Source organism: Myotis davidii, unplaced genomic scaffold (genome assembly GCF_000327345.1).
Source record: "Myotis davidii unplaced genomic scaffold, ASM32734v1 scaffold58, whole genome shotgun sequence".
Taxonomy (NCBI): Eukaryota; Metazoa; Chordata; class Mammalia; order Chiroptera; family Vespertilionidae; genus Myotis; species Myotis davidii.
The window spans coordinates 224,969-249,902 of NW_006289754.1; the positions used below are offsets into that span (position 1 = coordinate 224,969).

Here is a 24,934-nt window from a genome sequence, read left to right on the forward strand (position 1 = left end):
ACCTGAGGTGGTGGGTGTCCCGTGTGCGACCCGACCTGGGGCAGCCGGGCAGGACAGCAGCAATTGGCCTGCCCTCCGGGTGTCCCATGTGTGACCTGACACGGGGCGGCCGGGCGGGTGGCTCCTCTGTCACCCCAGCTTCCTTATCACAGCTCCCTTGGGGGCCTAAGCCTTTAGTCAGACATCCCCTGAGGGCTCCCTGGCTGCCAGAAGGATGTCTGACTGCAAGCTTAGGCCTGATCCCCCGGGGAGTGGGCCTAAGTCAACAGATCGACATCCCCCAAGGGGAAAAGCCTAAGCCAGCAGTTCTCCACTGTGGGTTGCGACCTCTGAAAATACATCCTGCATATCAGATATTTATATTACGATTCATAACAGTAGCAAAATTACAGTTATGAAGTAGCAACAAAAATAATTTTATGGTTGGGGGTCATCACAACATGAGGAACTGTAGTAAAGGGTTGCAGCATTAGGAAGGTTGAGAACCACTGGAAGCGACCGTTACAACCAGATGACTGGAATGACCAGTTGACCAGTCGCTCTGATGCACACTGACCACCAGGGGGCAGATGCTCAATGCAGGAGCTGTCCCCTGGTAGTCAGTGCACTCCCATAGCAGAAGAGCTGCTCAGCCAGAAGCCAGGCTCTTGGCTGGTGAGCACAGCTGCAGAGGTGGGAGCAGCGTCGGTGGCGGCGGTGGTGGCAGGTGCAGGAGGGCCGAGGTGAGTGGGAGCAGTGTCGCGCCCTGGCTTGGGATCCTCCTCGGCCACCTGCTTCTTATCCTTTGTACCCCATAAGCCTGCAGTTACAATCTCCAAAGAACAGTTGAAGCACAAACACTCGGAGTAACCAGGACGAGCCTGATATCGCCACTGGGCTCCTGGAGCTCTGCCTTGGGCATCAAGATCAAATCTCATCCCTTACTGATTGCCCTGAAGCTACAGAAGAAGGCAGCAATATAACAGAGGCCACAAGATGGTGACTAACAATCAGGGTAAAAGTCAAAGAGAGATGGATCTGAAGGGTGGGGGTGTGGGCAACAGAACACCCCCACTGCCTAAAACCCTCAACTTTGTATTGTTCACCTCGGAGTGTCTCTTATCCTGCTCGAGCTGTGGAAAGCATCCAGCATGGCCCAAGGTGTCCATGGGGGACCTCCCAGCAGGCAAGACATAACCCTGGCCACAGAAGGGACATTTGGAAATATTTTTTCAGAAAGCTGCGAGGAGGAGGATAGACTCCCCACTCAACTTCCCTGTGACTCAAGGGGACGTGGAAACTCTCCAAGCATGGAGGCGTGGTCTCCTGATTTCCTTTCAATGTGCATGAATCTGTGCACCCAGCCACTAGTCTATATAATAAAAACCTAAGTGACTGTTATGGAATGACCAGAACAATTGATTGATATGGTGCGCACTGACCAGCAGGGGGCAGCCACTCATTGCAGGATCTGCCCCTTGGTGGTCAGTGCGCTCCCACAGGGGGAGTGCTGCTCAGCCAGAAGCCAGGCTCATGGCTGGTGAGCGCAGTGGTATTGGTGGGAGCCTCTTCTGCCTTGGTGGCAGCACTAAGAAGCAATGAGCCAAGTGGTAAGGAGCAGCAAGCAGGTGGGTGGTAAGGATCGAGGGGTCCCGGACTGCGAGAGGGTGCAGGCTAGGCTGATGTACCACGCCCCCCCCCCCCCCGCGGCACAACCCCCCCCCCCCCCAGTGCATGAATTTTGTGCACTGGACCTCTAGTTATATATATCTTACAGTACAGGCAGCATTAAGATAAGAGTGAGGGACCTGAAGTCAGTTTGCATTCATGTAAAATATGATTTTGTCACTTACCAGCTATTTAAGCATGCAATTTAACATTTTTTACTTGTATTTTCTCATTGATATTGGAAGTAACTACTTGTAATGTTGTTTGGATATAAAAATGTTTTTATATGTAAAAAACACACCTAGAGCTATGACTGGTCAAAGGAAATAAGTGTTAGTTAAAATTATTTTTACAGTTAGGAAGTACTCTCTAATTCTCATAAAGGAGTGATTTTTTCCTAATGTGTTATTCTAACTGCTATGAAGTTGATTAAGTAAAAAGGATTGTTGGAAGGATTAATAATAGTTTAGAATGAAAGGTGATGGGGAGAAGAAATTCTAGATTTAGGGCTGTTTGTTCCTTTCATTCCATTTAAAAAATTAAAAAAATATATTTTTATTGATGTTAGAGAGGAAAGGAGAGGGAGATAGAGATTGAAACATCAGCGATGAGAGAGAATCATGGATTGGCTGCCTCCTGCATGCCCCATACTGGGGATCAAGCCCACACCTCAGGCATGTGCCCTGACAGAGAATCAAACTGTGACCTAGTTCATAAGTCTATGATCAACCACTGAGCTAAGCCAGGGGGGCATCCCTCACATTCTTATGTCTCTGTATCCACATTTGTAAAATAAAGGCGTCAAGCTAGCTGATATTCTACATATAACCCAATCTGTAATTTTTTGCTCAGTTTTACTGAGCACTAGTTCTCTTTTTAATAGCATGACTCGATGTAGAGTGGCTAGAATTCTATGCATCTATATGTCTTTAGAATGGAGAATTTTTATCACAGCTCTACGTATCTGTTTGGTCTTCACACTGTAAATGATGGGGTTCATCACAGGTGGGATCAGCAGGTAGGTGTTAGCGATCATAGTATGTACATATGGTGGGGCCTGTTTTCCAAATCTGTGAACAAAGGATAGACTGATCAATGGGATATAGAAAATACCAACAGCCCCAATATGGGAGATGCATGTGCTGAAAGCTTTCTTTCTCTCTTCTGGGGATGCAATGCCGAGGACAGTCTTAATGATCAAAACATAAGAAAGGAGGATGAGGATTGAGTCCACCCCGACAGTAGAGATCATGGCTGTCAACCCCACCGCATTGTTGATCTTGGTGTCTGTGCAGGAGAGCTTCATCACATCGGGGTGGAAGCAATAGGAGTGGTGTAGCACGAGGCTGCGGCAGTACGACAGTCTTTTCAGAAGGGCTACCATTGGTGTCAGCATAAGTGTCCCCCTGATGACAATTGCTACTCCAATTTGAGCTATTCTGGAGTCAGTTAAAATGGTTGCATACTTGAGAGGATGAGAGATGGCTACAAAACGATCAAAGGCCATGGCCAACAGCACTGAGGATTCCATGACAGTGAAGAGTTTAATAAAGAACATCTGTGACAAGCAGGCATTAAAGCTGATTTTCCTGGCATTGAACCAGAATATACCCAACATGGTGACTAGGGTGGATATGGACAGGCCGAGGTCAGTAGTGGACAGCATGGAGAGGAAATAATACATGGGTTCGTGGAGGCTGGGCTGAGTGACAATGGCAAAGAGAATCAGGCTGTTTCCCGAGAGGGCAGTTATATAGAGAAGGCAGAAGGGAATGGAGATCCAGATGTGGAAGGCTTCCAGCCCAGGAACACCGGTTAGCAGGAAAATGATGGAAGAGGATGTGGTATTCTGGAAGTTGGACATGCTGAATTATAAGCACAGAATTCCAAGGTGAAATTCTGGAACAATGACAAAACTAAATTTAAAAAATTAATCTAAACTACAATTAATTAATTAATGTAAACTACAATTTAAAAAGAAAACCTATAATTTTATTGAACCCCAAATAAACCCAAGATGAATATCTCTATATTACATAAATATAAATAGCTCATTTAAATTGACAAAAGAATTGTAAGTTTTCAGCTGCTGTAGTAGATTTAAAATTTCTGTACTTTTTATTTTTTGTATTTATCTTAGCCCACAATTTTTCTTCCCTGGGGCCCTTTACTTGTAGCTATGTTTATACTATGTGACCTTTTCTTTCATTCCTCTAGTCAGAGATGTCTGGACTAAATAAAGACATTTTACCCAAGACTGGCAGATCATATTTCATTCTTTTTGGAATGTTTAAATTGTGATAAAGAGGTAGCAGGTTGGTTTTCCTGTATAGTTGACATAAGAGAAAAATAGATTGGGGCTTTAGAGCAGTAGTATTACATCAGCCATTAGTATAGAAAACAGAGAATCTTAGGACGATGTGGGAAGCCAGAAAATATGAGAGATATTTATAATATACGAAACACATATTACATGATAATAAATAGCTTAGGCACCAGTGCAGTGTGTCTACAGTATCTAACCTTTGCAGCGACCCTTAGAATGCAGCATCTGGCATCACATTTGTGAGGGATGGAGAGTTAGAGCACAGACCTACCACCAAAGGGACAGAGGCCTTTGCCCTCACTTGACATCTGTGCTGCCATGTTCAGACATATTTGGTTCTTCAATCTTCCTGAAGACTAGTTGTTCTCCAGACAGATTTTCTCCATTTTGTTAAGACATACTTTTTCAAGAGATACCTAGTGCAATGTTACTGTTTTGCTTTGGAGGAAAAGATAAAACTACATGGAAAACATCTTGTTTCTTTTTTCATTGAGTAAAAAATTCAAATTAGGCATATGGGTTTGTATGACTTGGAAGGGGAGGTCTGGGGAGAGCAGAGTTTAAGGTTGTGGTTGGAGAGGGCCTGATCAGCGAGAAGTAGCCAATATCATGGTAACTGCTTCTTAGGGGAACCTAAGAGTTTCCAAGACACACAAGTTTACCCAAATAAAATGCCACTTCAAGGATTCCCTAAAGAAATATTAGATTGAAAATTGGGAAATTTTGGCCCTGGTTGGTGTGGTTATGATAATATGCAATGACTGAGTTGTAATTTTGCTCACTGAGTTCTAGGAAATTTTATGAGATCAGTTGTTTTAAAAAATAAATTTTTATTGATTTCTTTTTTTACAGAGAGGAAGGGAGAAGGATAGAGAGTTAGACACATCGATGAGAGAGAAACATCAATCAGCTGCCTCCTGCATACCCCCCACAGGGGATGTGCCTGCAATCAAGGTACATGCCCTTGACCAGAATCGAACCCGGGACCCCCTAGTCCGCAGGCCGATGCTCCATCCACTAAGCCAAATCGGTCAGGGCTCAGTTTTTTTTAAAAAAATTATTAATTGCTATCTGAAATTTCTCATTCATCCTAACTTCTTCATGAGTCCCCTTACATTATTTCATTAATTCAAACAATTTCTTCCTTGCTCATCTGCATTCTTCTTATCAGTTTCTTCTCTTCCTTTTCTGGCTTGGATATCAGAAAAAAAACACATAGAGTTTAGGTTGAAATGGTCTGTGCCGAGTCTGGCAGAAGGGAGCTCATCCAAATCCTTTTCCCCACCCTTCTACATCTTCCTACACTTGCTCCTCATTCATGCTGGGCTCCAACACAGGGGATTCCTTATTCCATTTCATAGCCAGTAACTCCACTCAAGCTCTTGATCATCCATAAACACTAGTTCGTTTCCACATCAAACTGAGAGCACACACTGTATTGTGTCAGCATTAAGCATATGAAGCAAGTAAAACAACAGGTTTGGTGTCTGAGAAAACCAGAGAGTTTGCCAGTACCTCATCTTTTGGTTCATGAGTTGATGCTCAACCACTGAGCACATAAGCTGAGCAGAACCTCATCTTTTTAAAACTGAAAACCTTATCCTAATATATAAAAAACCCTGGGTCTGTCACATCCACAATGACTGGAGGTTTGACCTAATGCCCAGGCTGCACGCACAGCAGGCTCTGGTGGGTGGGGACTTGTGGCAGCAGAGACAGGGTAGGAGGAGGCAGGGCCAGCACTCACACTCACTCACAACCGAACACATGCACAGACACACACAGTGCCCACCAACTCAGTCTTTTCTCCCTTTCTTTCCCTCCCACCCAGCTTGCTTTCAGAATGAGGAAAAAAACCAGATTGGGCCTGAAGAGGCCTGGATGGAAGGGAGAGTGGGCAGAGGGTGGAGTGGCCCCCTACTGGCCCCTCCCCCTCACAGCCAGGAAAGAGGAAGTGTGAGACAGGGAGGCAGGGAGGCCTGGAGGACTGCTGAGAAAAACAAAGAGAGACAGAGACTGGGCGAGATCAAGCCAGCAGGGGAGGGCAGTTAGGGGTGATCAGACAGGCAGAGGCAGTTGGGGGCAAGATCAGGGCAGCAGGGGAGAGCAGTTAGGGGCGATCAGGCAGGCAGGCCGCGACAGTTAGGGGTGATCAGGCAGGCAGGCAGAGGGGTTAGGGGCAATCACGCAGGTAGGCAGGTGAGCGGTTAGGAGACAGCAGTCCCAGATTGCAGTCCCACAGGAATCGGGCCTAAACCGGCAGTCAGACATCCCCCAAGGGGTCCCCGATTGGAGAGGGTGCAGGCTTGGCAGAGGGAACCCCACCCCCATGCACGAATTTCATGCACCGGGCCCCTAGTTTTTAATAAGAGCCCAGTAATTCTTAAGAACATAAGAAATAAAAAAGTGCCAATTTTGAATACCTACTACATCAGAGGATATGTAACTCTACTGCTACCTGTAGAGTGCACAAGGATAAGATGCTTCTAAGCAATAAGACCAAAATAGTGTGGGGTGACAGGTAGTGTGTGTATGTAAGAATATGTCTGTGTGTGTTCAAGAAGGATCAGCTCCAAGAAATCTTAACAGAGTAGATAAAATATAACTGTGTAAAGTTCTGATGAGCAGAAGTGAGTTCACAAGGATGAAAAACAGGAATGAGTGTTTTTGACATAAAGACATGAGCAGGGGCTGAGTGAAATAACAAAATACAAGAAAATCACTATGCTGGAACCTCACATGCAAAGCCAAAGGAATCGGTGGGGGCAAGGACATGAAACTCTTGCATTCCAAGGGAAGAATAAGGAACTCAGATTTTAGTTGCAGAGCAACAAGAGCCAGGCATTTCTAAATATTTTACGAATAAGTAAACAAGTCATTCTCCTCTCTTCTGATTTAACTCCAACAAAATTCCTTTCTGCTTTAGTAACTTATTTTGCAACATTGGCTCTCATTTGGCATTCTACAATACTCAAGTTTTATTCCCCCCACACACTTTTCTATAGATATTTTCAACACACACCCAATTCACCCAAGATATATTGACCATATGTCATCATTGGCCATTGTGCTTAGCTAGTGAGGGCAGTAAGACAAACTCTGTTTCTTTCTTTTTTATTAAAATATTTTATTGATTTTTTTACAGAGAGGAAGGGAGAGGGATAGAGAGTTAGAAACATCGATGAGAAACATCGATCAGCCACCTCCTGTACACCCCCAACTGGGGATGTGCCCTCAACCAAGGTACATGCCCTTGACAGGAATCGAACCCGGGACCTTTCAGTCCACAGGCCGACACTCTATCCACTGAGCCAAACTGGTCAGGGCCAAACCCTGTTTCTTTCCCCATTCCCTGCCATATATTTTATGACAAAAAATGTTCTTTGGACAATCTGCTTCACCTTCAGTAACAATCTGAAAATATTCTGCAATGACTCACACAAAGTTCTCCAACTGATGCCATCAATGACTTTCTAAACAGCAAATCCAAAAATTTATTTTCAGATTTGTTTCCCTCTCCCTCTTCTCAAATTTCTTCCATGTTGCCCACTTTCTCTTTGAAACTCTGCTCCATTACCTTCAAGATAGTTATTCTGTGGGCTCCCCTGCTACTCCCATTTACCAAACAACATTTTTGAACTCTGTCTTTTAATTGTGGTATTCCTTAGAAATCTTTTTTTTTCTTTTTAATGTTTTTATTGATTTCAGAGAGAGAGGAAGGGAAAAGGAGAGAGAGATAGAAACATCAATGAAGAGAGGGAATCATTCATTGGCTACTTCTTGCAGGCTCCCTACTGGGGACTGAGCCTATAACCCAGGCATGTGCTCTGACTGGGAATCAAACCTCAACCTCCTGGTTCATGGGTTGATGCTCACATGACCTACTGAACCACACTATCTGGGATTTTTTGTGTTTGTTTCTTTTTTAGAAGTCTCTCTTCTTTTCTTGCTGTCCCAGATATTATACTCTCTTTGGGATATCTTAGTTATTCCCATGGTATTAAATAGTATTTATATCCAGATGACTTGCAAGTCTGAAGTCTAATTGTGGTCTTTCCTGAGTTCTATATTTCAAAAGTTAATAGAATTTTTAAAGCTGTGGCAAGGTTTCAAACTTGAAGGCAGTAACAAATTTTGGAACTAGAGTGAGGAGATCACATCAACAATTTAGAAAAATGACTGGAATCAATTTGGAGAACAAATCAAAGCTCTCTGCTTAGTGCCAGTGAGTAAAATTTTATCTCGCCTTGAGGGACATCTTTAACCATATTCCCTTAGATAACGCAACCCCAATATGAGCCAAACCCAGGGTATTCCTTCCCCCATTCCAATTTCACTCTCGCTTCTATGCTTTATTTTTTACAAAATGACATCAAATTCTAGCAAATCATCTAATTAGCATTACCTCCCTCCCACACACAAACATATACACACATTCTTCCCCCCCCTCATCCCCTACATGCAAATATTAATTAAATTATTATTGATTCTACTTTTGAAATGTCAAAAATGAGGGCATCCGGTGGTCTACATATGAAGACTAAGGGATAGCAATATGGTTGGTAGTGGGTACTTAATGTTATGTGACTGTGCTGAGCACTTTATCACTTTATAATCTTACTTTTTAATTCCTATGAGGCAAGTATTATTAAATTCACTTTAAATTATCTTTTCTGATAAAGAATCTGAGCATCAAAGAGGTTATGAAACATATTCAGGGTCCCACACAACTAGTGAATGTCAGAGCTGGGATTCTAAAACCAGTTCTTCTGAATTCCAAAGCTCATGCTCTTAAGAAGTATTGTCACCTGCAAGTAATATAAATTTTTTTGATCCAGTTTCCTCATCTATAAGGTAGAATATACCTAATGCAGTGCCTGGCATAAAGTAGGTTCAAATTGGCATTTTTTTCATTTTTATTAAGAAATATTGAGCTTAGAAATAACTTTTTAAAAATCCCCACCTGAGGATATTTTCCACTGATTTTTTGAAAGAATGGAAGGGAGAAAGGAGGGAGGGAGAGAGAAAGAGAGAGAGAGAGAGAGAGAGAGAGAGAGAGAAAGAGCGAGAGAGATATCAATGTGAGAGAGATACATCAACTGGTTTCTTCCCACACACACCCTGACTGGGGTCAGGGATTGAGCCCACAACAGAGGTATGTGCCCTTGACCAGGAATTGAACTTATGGCACTCTAACCACTGAGCAAATCGGCCAGGGCTAGAAATAAGGTTTTAAGCCCCTGGCAACCTTTTTGGTTTCTCAAGCACCAAACCAGTAACCACCATAAATATATTAGCACAATGATTAGATCATATAACTAACAAACAACCAGCTAATCAAACTACACCGGGCAGAACAAAATACAGATTTCCTAATAATACCTAATTCTATAATTCTACCATCCACCTCAGTACAGCACCTCACTGTCTAATCTAACTTTAAACAATGTGAGGAAATTCTCCCCTATGGATAAGACATCTCAGCTAATCCAGAATTTAGCGTTGTTATTGAATAAAAAATTTTTACTTACAGAGCCAGTTCTCTCAGGCTGACTTAGGAGGCTGAGGAGGCTTTAGATTCCAGGGGAGATCCGAGCTTATGAAAAGACTCGTTCCAGCTTGGCTGCAGACGGTCACAGAGCTGAGAGACCAATTCCTGGTGGTGGTGTAACTCACTGAGTCTCCAGTGTCTGGATGATCCCAGAAGACTTTTTTTCCTCATATAGCCTTTTGATATCTGTCCCATTATGCAATTACTATTGTGGCTATGTGCTTCATAGGCTGATATAATTTTTTCTGTCCTTGTGCACTTTTATGGACGGGCTTAAAAACAGTTTTCGATATAATTCATATATCACCGAATTCACCCCTTTGTAAGTACAATTCGATAGGTCTGCAAATTTACAGACTTGTGCAATAACCATTATCACAGTCTAATTTTAAAAAAGTTTCATCACTTCAACAAGAAACCCCATACCCATTAATAGCCACTTGGGGGAGGCTTTTTAAAAATGAAATTTTATTCCCGATTGTGAAAAGGCATCACTCTTTGTAAATGAAAACCAGACTTTACTCCATAGCATCAATTGCTATTCACAGCAGTTATGTTTCATTAACCTACCTGTGCTTCTTAGCATCAGTTTTTTCTTTCTTTTCATTATAAATACCATATAATACATATGTTATATTTATTCAAAGATATAATTATAAGGACATTAATTGTTTTACAAAAACAGGATCACATTATGCTTAGTTGTGTGTTATTTTACTGTATAAAAAGATACTTTTAGCAATTTGTCTCAAATCCTTTGTCTGCATATTGCAGGTACTTATTCTTTTTTTAAATTTTGTTTTATTGCTTAAATATTAGAACAATTCTTTAATACATCATCTGTATATTGTATTTGTGTTAACCACCTTGAGTCAGGTCTCCTTTTATCATCATTTATCCCCTCTATATCTTCTTCCCAGTATCTTGTGTCCATTGGTTATGCTTATATGCATGCACACAAGTCCTTCAGTTGATCTCTTACCCCCACCCCCCAACTAGCATCATTTCTTTACACTATTTATTGCCTTGTAAGACTCTCAGCCCCGAATTCTACTTTTCTGTTTCCTGCTTCAGCATGACCATCCATATCAGCTGCTACATGCATGAATTGTAAAGGTTGTGTAACATCTTACAACTGAATATAAATCCTTTATTTCTGTGTCACTGAGAATTTTTGTTACCTGTAGTTTTGACTACTGCTGTGAATAATGCTGCAATCAATGCTCCTCTCTGTAAAACATGGCCTGAGTCTCTGATATTTTGCTTTGGATGAATTGCTAGAAATAGAATATTATGGGCCTGTTGAGGCAATAATATATTGGAAAATCCACCTCCAGAAAGTTCATACAAATATCATAAAACAGTGCTTAGTCTACCATAACACAGAAACACTGTACATTGTAAGGACAGAAAAAAGGCCTCTTTTTTTCCCTCAGTGTGGCCTTCCACAAATTATGAATAATAACTATTATTGGTAGTTAGATGCTAAGATTGCTGGCTCCGCTGATTCAAGCTGCCCCTCTATTCAAACAGGGGGAGGAGAAAAGACTATACTCTCAAGGTTGCATTCTTGCACCCCCCTCCTCCCTGCTGTTTTAACAACTCAGGGATAATTCACAACAAGGAGCCTCTCTAGTTAGTAGATTGTTCCCTCCCCTCACCCTTTCAGACAAGCCTCTTTTGAGCTCTTCATAACTTTTGTTCTAAGCTTGTTTTACAGGCTTGAGAAAAATACTGATAAGACACTTCCTTAGAACATCTGCTGGACTGTCTCTTCGAATGCAAACAAACTGTAACTTTTTAAGACAACCCAACCTTCCTCCCCATTAGCTTAACTTTAACACAGTCCTCCTTCCTTTCTTGTCTCCTAGCAACAGTGACCACCGGTTCGTTAAAATGTGCAAGCTACTCTTTCTTCTCTGCCCTGTATTGACTAGTAATACACAGGCCCTTTTTACCCCTTAGAAAGTAAAGTGAATTTCTTCTCTGCATCTCTTCTCTTAGATATCAAGTCTTTCAAGCCCATGTCACTTGCCAAAACTTCCCATGTATTACATTTAAAAAAAACATTTTCTGATTTGATAGAATTAATTTATCCATACAAGTGTTTAGTAAATATTTCCATAGGGTGTCCTTTATTGCAAACATTATGCTAATACTAAGTAATAGGAATTTTTAAAAAAAGAATACACATAGTTTTTACTGCCCAGGGTCTCCCAGTTTAGTGTAGAAAACAGACAAGTTAACCAATGATTATCAGTGTTGATAACCAATAATAAAGTGGTCTTTGAGGCATGAACCAAGTGCTTGAGGAATATAGTAGGTAAAAATCTCAGTCCACAAATTAAGTGTACAGAAGTAAAGTTTTTTTATAATTCAAACTATTTTCCATTTTAAAATCCCAGCCCACTAGGTAGAAGAAAACTAATCATAATAATTTGAGATATTTCCCATCTGTTCAAATTTTGAGCATCTTATATCACAGAATTTCGGTAGATGGATCTGGCCAGCAACGTCATCTGATGTGAGGTGACTGTTTCCCTCTTTAGTCTTTAGTAAATAGTCCCCGTAGATTGATGTAGACTTATGGCCCCTTTAGAGCCTCAGATATTCCCTCCATTTTTGGACCACTCTTGAGCATATAAGTATTGGAGTCATCCTTGATTTCTGCCTCCTGCACTCTGCATAAAAACCTGAAAATCCTTCCAATATCTTTGAAAAATAACCAGAATTTAATCACGTTTCATCACCTGCAAAAATGCTTTTCCTATTCAAATCACAAGTATCTCCCACTTGGATAATTTTAGCAGTTTCTTACCCATTCTCTCGGTTTCCATTCTTACCTCTCCCCACCACCCAATCTGTTTCACCATGGAAAATGTCTTGGCCTGAAATTTTATTCTTTATAATGCAACAAAAACAGTAACAACAAAAAATATCTTATTATGCATTCTATGTCTAATCTATTATATCAGATGTTTATGGTAGCTAAAATAATGACTCATGAAGATGTCCACATCCTAATGCCTGGAACCTGTGAATATGTTACCTTTACATGCAGAAGGAACTTTGCAGATATGACTCAAATGGAAGATCTTGAGATGGGGATATCATCCTGGATTATCTGGGTGGGTCTAACTAAGCAAATGAATCCTCAAAAGTAGAGAACTTAGGAGATGACAGCATGAGAAGAACTTGATTCACTGTTGTTGGCTTTGAAGATGACAGAAGGAGATCATGAGCCAAGCAATATGGGAAGCCTGTAAAAGGAGAAAACATGGTTTTTATTCTTTCCCAGACCCTTTGGAAAGGAATGTGGTCCTGCTGATGCCTCAATTTTAGCTCAGTAAGACTCATTTCAGACTTTTGACCTACGCAACTGGAAGATAATAAATTTGGTAGAAGAATCCATTATTACTTTGACTTATGCTGTTCCAAGGATTTAAGGGTTTTAAGTAATTATTTAAGTCTCTCAGTTAATAAGTTGCATAACGAGTATTCAAATCTTGGGCTATTTGGAGACTTTTTCAGTTTTTAAAACTCATTCCTTAGAGAATCTTCACATCCTCCTTCTAACACTAATTCCTGTTCAAGTCATTCTAAACCCCACAGCACACATGCTTGCTAACACATTGTCACTTGTGGAAGCTCATATTTGACATATGAAGTTTTGTTCTCTTGTGTCTCCGTACAATGAACTCCTTGAGACCTTTGAAAACATTTTCTCTACCAGGCTGGGCAAATTCTAGGGCACTGACTGATTTCCCATTAGTTTCAGAAATGACTTGGGAATGATTACATTTATTTTTACTTAGGCTCAAAGAATGTGACTTTTTTCTCAGAGCAATAGTTATTACAGGATTATCACGTACATTCCGTGCCAGAGCTTGGTGCAAGCTCTTGGAACTGGTGTGCATACTGGCACACTACTTTCTTTTTTCTTTTTTTTATTATTAGTTAAGGTATTACAAATGTGTCCTCATCCCCCCCATTAACACCCAACCTCCCCTATCCCCCGCCCTGCATACTCATGCTCCCATCCCCCTGTTGTCCATGTCTGGCACACTACTTTCAAAATATGGCTCTTCTCACTGCCCTCCTCTCCCCCAGCCTAGCAGAAGAGTCACTGGTAATTTGATTCAATCTTCTAAAAGTCTGAGATAAGTCCCTCAATCAAATCACATAGCAACAAGAATATGCAGTTGTCAATATCAATACCATCCACCCCAGGAGACATACCACAGTCTGTGATGTCATTCACCTTCATATTAATGTTTTCCAAACTTGTTAATCCAAACAGGAAGAGCAGAAATAGAAACAAGAAAACTGTGCCATAGGGACTTGCAATAAATATTATCTATTGAGTGTCAACATTTTACTACAGTCAATAGTGAAATATTCTTGCTTATAAAATCAGCAAATATTTTTTAAAAAACATAATGCATATTAGAGTTTGGCCAATGATGTGGGCTTGAAAGAATTCACAACTAAAAGGAGAGATGCAGAGAGGAAATTTATTTTACTTTTTAAGGGAAAAAAGGGCCTGTGTTTTGTTAGTCAATACAGGGCAGGGAAGAAAGAGTAGCTTGCACTGTTTAAAGAGCCAGTGGTTGCTGTTGCTAGGAGACAGGGAAGGAAGGAGGATTGTGTTGAAGTTGAGCTAATGGGGAGGGAGTGTTGTCTTAAAAAGTTACAGTTTGTTTGCATTCGAAGAGACAGTCCAGCTGATGTTCTAAGGAGGTGTCTTATCAGTATTTTTCTCAAGCCTGTAAAACAAGCTTAGAACAAAAGTTATGAAGAACTCAAAAGAGGCTTGTCTGAAAGGGTCGGGGGTGGATTTTCCAATATATTATTGCCTCAATAGGCCCATAATATTCTATTTCTAGCAATTCAGCCAAAGCAAAATATCAGAGACTCAGGCTTTGTTTTATAGAGAGGAGCATTGATTGCAGCATTATTCACAGCAGTAGTCAAAACTACAGTTAACAAAAATTCTCAGTGACACAGAAATAAAGGACTTACATTCAATTATAAGATCTTATACAACCTTTACAATTCATGCATGTAGCAGCTGATATGGACACTCATGCTGAAGCAGAAACAGAAAAGCAGAATTCAGGGCTGGGAGTCTTATAAGGCAATAAATAGCGTAAGTTCTGAAAGAAACAGAGAGGATGAGATAGGAGTAAGTGGCCCGAGGCTTATGTATTCAATTTGTAGAAACAAACCTAAAGCAAGCAAGCAAACAATAATAACAATAAATGGTTGCTACAACAATGGTTATTCTGTTTATGCCACAGTTTACAAAATATACCTGGGTTCTATAACCTTTAGTGACCCTCAATGGTCTGGTAAAAGTCTCATTTTCATCTTTTCCTGGCTCTAGTGATGCCAGATTACTAGCAGTTCTTCTACCCAGTTGATTTAGCCAAGACCAACCATTCAATTTTAGTGGATAAGGAAAAGAAGCTCATTCTTACCTCTCATTCAACTTCTGGCTATTCCGATTATTCCTATTTATCCCATTCCTCTCTGCTTCTAACATGTCTTGTGTATGCTTCCACCAACATTCTCCATTCATTATTATAAGAATATTGTATAAAATCTGTATATCTGTTTTTAAACAAGATCTGAGAGTGCAACAGTGAACGCAAATGACATTGCCCCAGATATTACAAAGTCTAGTGGAGGACATAGGTAAGTACATGAGAAATTACAATACAGTGTTTTAGTTACTCTAACTATAGAGATCTTTGCTACTGAAAGAATAATAGTGTTGATATCACCTGACAGCTTGTTAGAAATGCAAAATATTAGATGGACTAAATCATACTTTGCATTTTTGCAAGATAGCTAAAGGACTCATGTGACAATCATGTTTGAGAATGTGTGTAGATCACACAAGTGTTGGGACAACCTAGCCTCATGTGTTCAAGGGAGGTTAATCAAATATTTATGCTAAAAGGAGGTCTGAGGAAATAAGAATAATAATTAATTAAATGTACTTCTTGGCATAAAAAGCTGTGCCAAGAATTACATTGCCTTGCAAAGATCTACAATATAGAAATGGGTGTGAAGTAACTATTTCCAGGGGAGCTAGGACGGAAGGCAGGAAAGTAGAGGGCAGTGCGAAGAGACGATAAAAGGTTAAGAAAATGTTTTAAGCGCACTGAGCAGTTGTGGTATTTCATCCCATAGGCAGACTGAGCACTATATTCAGAGACCACATAGCAAGGCAACTGAAAACAAACACAAAAACAAAACAAAACTTAGTGAAATTAAAACACACACACACACACAATATCCAGCTTAATTAATGTATCTTCAATTTTGAAATAAAAAAAACTTAGGAAAAAAACTATTTTTTAAAATATATTTTTATTGATTTCAGAGAGGACGGGAGAGGGAGAGAGAGATAGAAACATCAGTGATGAGAGAGAATCATTGATTGGCTGCATTCTGTACTCCCCTTACTGGGGATTGAGCCCACAACCTGGGCATGTGTCCTTGACTGCAATCGAACCCGGGATCCTTCAACCCACTGGCCAACGCTCTATCCAGAGTTAAATCAGGTAGGGCTGGAAAAAGCTATTTTAATTGTAATATAAATGTAAATTTTATAACAATAAAATATCTTTTGGATTACATTTGAGGCAGAATTTGAGGAATTAATAAACACCTAAGTAGCGCCATGGAGAACAGGACGAGACAAGGCTCAGAGGTGAGCCAAGCGTGCCATGTTCAGATGTCCCCCATTTAGTGCTGTCAGTGTTCTGGATTTTGGCCACGTATGTAGTGGTATCTCATTGTTTTTTTAATTTGCATCTCCCTAATGTTTTCATATGCTTGCCATTTCGTATGCCTGTGCAGAAGTTAGTAACAACCCCCAAGATATTCATAATGCACAGAAAAGGTCTTGGGCTCTGAAACACATAGTATTGCACTAGTGTCAGTGAATATGAGTTACTCAGCAACTCCTTGCTATACAGGTTGTCTTATGATTGCTGGGTCCTGGCAAATGAATGGGGAGTGAACTCATGGGAGATTCAGTAACAACACTTATCTCTTACTTTTGCACTATGCAAAGCTTTGATTTATAGCTGTTCAGATTGCACTATGCAAAGCTTTGATTTATAGATGCTCTTGAATGAGAACTGAAATCATAGTGCATCTCCAGGAGTCTCCTTTGGGGAAATACGAGTGAAGCTAGCCTGAAAAGAAGTTGCCCTTTATAGTCTGTTGTTCCGGGCACAAAGAATTATCAGGGCACAGCGGTATAGAGTTCTCTCCTAGGAATTTGTGTTTCTGCTGGGTAAAGGCTTCTCACCAGACAGCTTCTGGGCTCTTTATAAAGGCTCTCTTTCTCAAATCTGATCGCTCTCCATTCCTGAGAAGTCCCTGGGTTCTTCTGCAGAAGAGATATATTTGGAGACGGAGCAAGACTGATGAGAGACTGTTGCCCCAGCCTTAGCTCCTTTCTATCTGGCTTTAAAAAGATTCTCTGTTACTGTCTGAGATGACTCTTCAAAGAGCAGGGGGTAGGACCAAGTGAACTCCCTTTCCAGACCCAAGAATTCTTCTTAGCATAAGGTCAGTATTTTAGTTTATCCGAGTCTTTTCTGAATACATCAGGGACTGTATAATTTTTGGATAGTTTATAAAACCAACAGTTTAGAGGAAATTGGCAACCTCAGTAGTATATATTCAACACATTTACATATTATATGTATTCATGTATTATAGCATTTAAAAAAACAATTTCTATATTGTTCAAAATAGGCATGAAAATAGAGACTGCAGTCTTGAAGTTGTGAACATATGTTCATTCTACATTTTTTTTTAAAAAGTTGAAGTTCTTTTAAAATAAAGAGTGGTAAAACATGTGGTTTGAAGTCAGAGAGAAGAAAGTAACATGAGTCTTCTGAGCCTTGGTTTTCTAATCTGAGCCTCAGTTTTCTCATCTGTAAAAAGTAGCCAACAATACCCAATGCATGTTGCTGTGATAGTGATTGATATGAAGCTTTGTAGTTGGGGCAATCTGTTTACACATTCTTGGTGATCTGGCTATAAGGATATTTAAGTCATAGCCCTGGAAGAATTCTCCTCAGGAGAGAACAAAGCATTAAAATATATCTTTCCAAGAATAGTTATTTAATAATTGCTCATTAGTTTTAATGAAAAACCATACTCAAGGGTGGTTTCAAAATCATAGAATTAAAAATAAACAAATAAAAAACAAACAAACAAAAACCCAAAGTTTTTCCTGTCCAGAAGCCTAGCTAATCTTTTTTTTTAAAGTTATTATTTTGATTTTTATTAATTCCAGAGAGGACGGGAGAGGGAGAGAGAGATAGAAACATCAGTGATGAGAGAGAATCATCGATGGGCTGCCTCCTGCATGCCCCTTACTGGGGATCGAGCCTGAAACCTGGGCATATGCCCTTGAGTGGAATCGAACCCTGAACCCATCTGTCCACAGACTGATGCTCTATCCACTGAGGCAAACAGGCTAGGGCATATGCCTCTGCAGCCTTAACAGTAGATACTTCTTTTGTCTTTTCCTTAAATACTGCTATTTCCCAGGGCTGTTTCCTCAGACCTCCTTTCCCTTAGATTTTATTACTCCCAGGTATTTTTGCCACTCCTGTGACTTCAATCCAGAACCACTTTGACAACTCTCAAGATGTTATCAGGGGTCATCACTGAGGTTCTTGCATGTATGTCGCAGGTGAAAAAGGGAGGCTTGTCTTACAACTGATGTCCAAGTGCTCACCCCAAACCTGTGAATTATATATATTTTTTGCATTGTCTCAAGCCAAGCTTTCCAGCCATTAAATTTTTAGTGAGTTCTCAAGAGGCTTTCTATATTGAACATTTCTTCAGATACCCAGAGAAATACCTTCTTGGTCACATCTCCTGTAACCAGTTATTTTCACTCAAGTTGAAGCCACTGCCTGCTCATTGAGGGGGAAGAGGGGTTGAAATGAGACTCTCCAAGTTAACTTACACTCAGATATGTTTTTTTTTCAGAGTCATGTATGAATATTCTTGGAATATCATGTCAAATTCTAGTCTGTCCATTGTACACAGTACCACTTGGTAGATATATATATATTTATTGAGAGAAAGCATGCATCAGTGATTGAAAGAGGAACATAGACTTTAAAAAATAAGCATTCTTTCTGTAGATAAAAATAGGGTGGCTGAAAAGCTAGTACAAGAATCAATATAAGGAACTTTTTTCATCCTATCAATTTCTTGATCTGGCTGAATACATGCTCATATCCTCAAGCAGTGATGGCTTCTTAGGGAACTCCCTGACACAATATATTTTCAATGCCCTTTGGCAAAAATGGAACAAAAAGAAACCTTTGAGATATCTTCTCCAACTGATATTTGAGATCTTCCAATGAGTTTCATTGTTCTTGTTGAGCTTACCTTTAGGCCATCTGTCTTCTGGGAGAATTTTCCTTAAGTAATATCAGGTTCACAGCTTAAACATTAAACACTTTAACATCATATCTATCACTCACTGTGGTCTATTTGAATAATTTTAAAAAATATATCTTTATTGATTTCAGAGGGGAAGGGAGAGGGAAAGAAAGATAGCAACATCAATGATGAGAGAGAATCATTGATTGGCTGCCTCCTGCACATCCCCATGTGCCCTTGGCTGGAATCGAAGCTGGGACCCTTCAGCTGGCAGGCTGATGCTCTATCCATTGAGCCAAACCAGCTAGGGCTATTTGAATAATTTTAGTTGGTTCTTTCCCAGTATTTACCAGTAGTTTTTTTTAAACCAATAGTTGTTTTGTATTTGTTCAATCAGAAGTATTTTTCTGATTGAATTTTCTGATGAATATTGAATATTATCTTATTTTCATTGGGTTCCCAAGGACTTATACATCTTACTATCCTCTTAAGGGTTTTTGCCTTGGAAACTGATAAGTAAACAAAAGCAGGATGAATTGCCTTTCGTGTTGGTGTATGATTGCCCAGAACTAGCCTATTTGCCCATGAACATAGATGGTAAAACTGGAAAATGTTACCATCATCTATGTAGCCCCCTGTTTCATACATAGATGGAAATATGCTGAAGCCTAGATAAAACATGTGGGAATCTTGCTAAAGCCCAGGTGTCTTCATACAGTTTAGTGGTCTGTCTCTTTCGCTAGATTACCTCTAAATCTAAGAAAAAAATAACTGGGTATGCACTTCACTTCCGCTGAAGAACAGGACAAGGTTCATAGTGAACGTACTTTATGCAATATATAGAAGAGAATGAAAATGATTTTCTTCCCTATTTTTACAGGATATGCTTTTCTTTCCCCAGAGAAAGCTACTTCCTTCACTCATCATGCCATCCTTCAATCAGAGCATCTCCCAGCCTGCAGTTTTCTTCCTTACGGGCATCCCTGGTTTTGAAACTTACCACGCCTGGATCTCTATCCCATTCTGTTGTCTCTATGCCGTTGCCATCACTGGGAATGGAATGATCTTGTTTGTCATCATCACCGAGTCCAGTCTTCATGAACCCATGTACTATTTCCTCTCTATGCTATCCTGCACGGACCTAGGACTGTGCTTTTCCACACTGGTCACCATACTGGGTATTTTCTGGTTTAATGCTCGAGAAATCAGCTTTGATGCCTGCATTGGCCAAATGTTCTTTATCCACGGTTTCACGTTCATGGAGTCCTCAGTACTCCTGGCGATGGCCTTTGACCGCTTCATTGCCATCTGTAACCCACTGAGATATGCCACAATCTTAACCAATTCAAGGATCATCAAAGTGGGCTTTGCAGTAGTTATTAGGGGAACAGCAGCTCTAGTGCCTTTACTTCTGCTCCTTAAGCGTCTGTCCTTCTGCCGTAGTCATGTTCTGCACCACTCATATTGTTTCCACCCAGATGTGATGAAGCTTTCGTGCACGGACACCAAGATCAACAGTGTATTTGGCCTGTCCATTGTTATCTCGACTGCTGGCGTAGACTCTGTCTTGATCCTCCTCTCGTATGTTCTGATCATCCACTCTGTGCTCAGCATTGCCTCCCCAGAGGAAAGGAAAAAGGCCTTTGGAACCTGTGTCTCACACATAAGTGCTGTTGCCATTTTCTACATCCCCATGATCAGCTTGTCACTGGTGCATAGATTTGGGAAGCACGCCCCTCCCCTTGTGCACACTCTCATTGCCAATGTTTATCTACTTATCCCTCCTGTAATGAATCCCATAATCTACAGTGTAAAGACCAAGCAAATTCGTAAGGCTGTGCTCAAAATATTTCTTTCTAAGCTAATTTAGGAAATTTTTAGATTACCATATCTTTACAAAGTCCTCTCTAACTCATATTTTATCTTCTACCAATATGAGTTACAACCATACCTTGAAAAAGCATGTTTCTATATGCTTCCAGTCTATTGTGATGAACTGGTAATTTACTAATGCCTTTACCTTCTTTCATCCAGCCACTCAACCCACCTCTGACAGCTCTCAGTCTGTTCCATGTATCCATGCCACTGTTTCTACTTTGTTCATCAGTTTATTTTGTTCATTAAATTAGATTCCTCATATTTTGTTCATTGTATTCCACATATTTTTAAATGGAGTTCTATTTCAACACTTGGAATATCCCTTTTAATAGCTTCCACTTTCCCTTCAGTATTCTCCTGTATAAAATTTCGGCTGTAGTTTCATCTATCAATGTTATTTCATCATTTGTTCTATTTTTTATGAATTTTCCAAATTTTTAGATCACTAATTATACTGTTATCCAGTGATACTACTAATTTAATCTTTATTTCAACTCAAATTCTCCCCATTCTAAGATGAGAGTAGTTTGGGCATGTGTGCTCTCTCCACTTGCCTTATAATCTTGAATTCATCTTTGTTTTTGTTGTAACAGTATTGTTATTGTGATAGAATTCACACACAACACAATTCATCAATTAAATGTACAAAATTGAATGGTTTTTATTTATATTCAGAGAGTTGTGCAACTGTCACCACAAAAAGTTTTAGAACATATTCATAATCATAAAAGAAAAACTGAGCAAATCCGTTCCTACCTGGTTCTATGTCTTATGATTGCTGTGATACTGGCAAACCACTGGTGAGCAAACACATGGGAAATTCATTAACACCATTTATCCCTTACTTTTGCCCTATTAAAGCTTTGACTTGCAGTTGTTCAGGGTTGCATTGCTATTGAATAAGAAGTGGAATTGAAATTCATCTCTAGGACTATCCTTTGGGGAAGTAGAATGAGCTAGACTGAAAAAAAATTGCCCTTCATACTTTGTCATTTGGGGCACAAAGGTTAGCAGGACACAGCTATTTAGAGTTCTCTTCTAGGAATTTGTGTTCCTGCTGGGTAAATGTCTCTCACCAGGCAGTTTCTGAACTCTTCATAAAGGTTTTCTTTCTTAAATCTGGTTGCTCTGTCTTCCTGAGAACTTCTCATGAATTCTCCTGCAAAAGAGAACCTCTTTGGAGATGGTTTAAGAGGACAAGATTGGGTAGGGACTGTTTCCCTGACCTTGGAACAGAAAGACTTTTTATTTTTATTTTTTAAGTTTGTGAGATTGAGATAATCTCTCTCTCTTCTCTCTCACTTTAAAAGATTATCTGCTCAAGACTATCTGCTCAAGTATCTTCTGGCAAGGATGTGGTGAAAAGGAAACCCTTATACATTGATGGTGGGAGTATAAATTGGCCCAGCTACTATAGAAAACAATAAGGAGTTTTCTCAAAAAATTAAAAATAAATCTACTATATAATCCAGCAATTCCACCCAAAGGAAATGAAAATAGGATTTGAAAGAGATATATACACTCTCATGTTTATTGCAGCATTATTCACAATAACCAAGATATGAAGATGACCCAAATATTCATCGATGGTTGAATGGATAAAAAAATGTGGTACATCTACACAATAGAAGTTTTTCACCCATGAAAAATGAATTTATTCTCCCATTTGTGACAACATGAGTGTATCTTAACACTATGCTAGGTAAGATAAATGAGAGAGAGAAAGACAAGACTGCATGATCTCACTTATATGTAGAATCTAAAAACGCTAAACGTTTAAAAAACAGCATAAAATGGTGATTACTGGGGAGTAGGGGGTGGAAAAGAGTGATGGTGTTTAAGGGAACAAACTTAAAATGAGTAGTAAAAAAGTCGTAGAGATCTACTACCTAGTATAATGGATCTAGACAATAATATTATGCTGTAATTATCAATGTAATAAATATTGGTACATTAGAAATCATATTATAATATATAAATGTAGCAAAGCAACACACACTACATCTTAAATATACACAGTGTTATACATCAAATTTATTAAAAAACAAATGAGTAAGTAAATAAATAAATAAAGACTGCTGCTTCCTGGGATGACCTTTCGAAGAGCACAGGACGGGTTGAATAACTTCCCCTTCGACACCCAAGAATTTTTCTTTGCACGAGGTCAGTGTTTAGTGCATTGAAATATTTTCTGTATGCATCAGGGACTGTATGATATTCAGATAGTTTATAAAACCAACAGCTCAGAAATTGGTTAACTCAGTAGTAGATATTCAAGAGATTCATTTATTATGTTAACTTAAAAATAATTGCTGCAATGTTTAAAAGTTTTTACAAATATAGAATATAGTCAAGAGCTCGTATTCATTCATTTCACAATTTTTAAAAAATTGAGTTCTTTTAAAGTAAGGACTGGTAGAAAACATGGCATTTGGAGTCAGAAAGGAGAAGATTCAGTTCTAAATCTGCTATTGACTCGGGTGAATGTGAGAACATGATTCCTCTGAGCCTCAGTTTTCTAATCTTAGCTTTAGTTCTTCCACCTTAAAAAAGAACTGAGATCCAATGCATGTTGTTGTGATAACCATGGTTATGAGACTTAATACTGGGAGCTGTCTATTTATACGTTCCTGGTGGTCTGGTTATAGAAAAGAATTCCCAGAGGGAGGAAAGAGGCATTTAAATAAATATATCTTTCAAAAAAATAGTTATTTATATTGGCTCAGGAGTTTCAGTGCAAGAAGCTCCGGGGTGGTTTAAGAGTCAGAATTTAAGAAAAGGGAGCTGTCAGGTGACCTGTGGACTTTGGGTGGTAATGATGTGTCCATATAGGTTAATCAGTTGTAACAAATGTACCATCTAGTGGGGTTCTAGTGGGGAAAGCTACGTATGTGTGGGGGCAAGGTGTCTTTGGGCATTCCTTGCATTTTCTTTTTAATTTTGCTGTGAACTTAAAACTGCTCTAAAAAAATAGTCTTAAACAACAATAAAAATTAAGTAGGGGGATATTTACACATTTTCATTATGATTATTTCTATATCTAAATTTGATACTGCCTATTAATTTTAATGTACTTTAAAGTTTTTCAATTTTTTAAAAATAATTCTCTACATGAAGATTTTTTGCCAATCAAAAAAGAAAATCTTAAGCAGCATTCCCATGCAATATGTGAAGATGTACATACACATACAAATACACACACACACGGCAAAAGAAAGAGAATGGGATACTGTGAACAGGAAAAGAAAAACATAAAAGGAAAGCTACCCTTGCTCCCAAGCTTTGCTAATAGAGATCCCTGCATTAGAATAGTTCTACTATTTCCCAGGAGTTTTCTGATTAAGAGATTTCGGGCAGCCTGGGTCACGGTGCTTATATATACCACCCATCCCTGAAGAAAACACTTCCCCAGCTCTTGAGGCCCTTCCTGGCAAACAGGGCAGGAAGGACCACATCTTCATACTTTGTAAGTAAAACTACTGCATTCAGGGAAAACATCAGACTTGACACATACTGGTTTCCTTTAAGAATGGGAAAGATGCATTAACTGCAATGAGCTCTCGTGAGTGCCTAGAGCAAACTGAAGGAAGCTTTTTCCTGAAATCAGTATTTGGGGACACTGTATTATAGACTCTGACTGGTTTCTTCGGTCTGTGTGCCATATGTCTTGATGTTTAGAAAGTCCCCAGCCTGGCCTTGCAGTTGTGAGTTTTCTGGTTGGTTGTGCCACATTTCAAAATCATCACCTAAGAGCAGCTGGCATTACTGCCCCTGTCTACCACTCACATCATTCTCATCCACACTTACTACTATTAAATGCCTCCCATGGACTAGTTAGCAGGTTAAATGCTTTGTAAATGCTAACTCTTTAATCCTTAGACGTTAATGCTTTTAGTAAGCTTCCAATTTCAAAGAACTAGATTCTAATGTGCTTATTTGGAGAACCACAGCTAATTGGTGGCAGAGCCAGCATTTGAACCTAGGTTAGCCGACCCTATAACCATATTAATGGCTTTCTAGTTCAGGGGAGAGAGACAACTCCAAGTATTCCTGCACAGAATAAGGAGGGATGTAAAGGTGTGTTTTGAGATTATGTTCAT

The 24,934-nt window shown here is 39.6% G+C and overlaps 2 protein-coding genes across 2 annotated transcripts; one reads left to right on the forward strand and one right to left on the reverse strand.

Annotated features, from left to right (window-relative positions):
- Nucleotides 1-2,436: 2,436 nt before the first annotated feature.
- Nucleotides 2,437-9,588, reverse strand: LOC102760730 (olfactory receptor 51F2). The gene is made up of 2 exons (XM_006762347.2): nucleotides 9,505-9,588; nucleotides 2,437-3,546 (listed from the first exon to the last, which is right to left on the reverse strand). The coding sequence occupies exon 2, from the start codon at nucleotides 3,509-3,511 to the stop codon at nucleotides 2,567-2,569; it is 945 nt and encodes a 314-aa protein (XP_006762410.1). The 5' UTR covers nucleotides 3,512-3,546; nucleotides 9,505-9,588; the 3' UTR covers nucleotides 2,437-2,566.
- A 10,293-nt stretch (nucleotides 9,589-19,881) lies between these two features.
- LOC102765020 (olfactory receptor 51F2) lies at nucleotides 19,882-20,826 on the forward strand. Its single transcript, XM_006762360.1, has one exon. It carries the CDS (start codon nucleotides 19,882-19,884, stop codon nucleotides 20,824-20,826), a length of 945 nt encoding a protein of 314 aa, XP_006762423.1.
- Nucleotides 20,827-24,934: the final 4,108 nt, after the last annotated feature.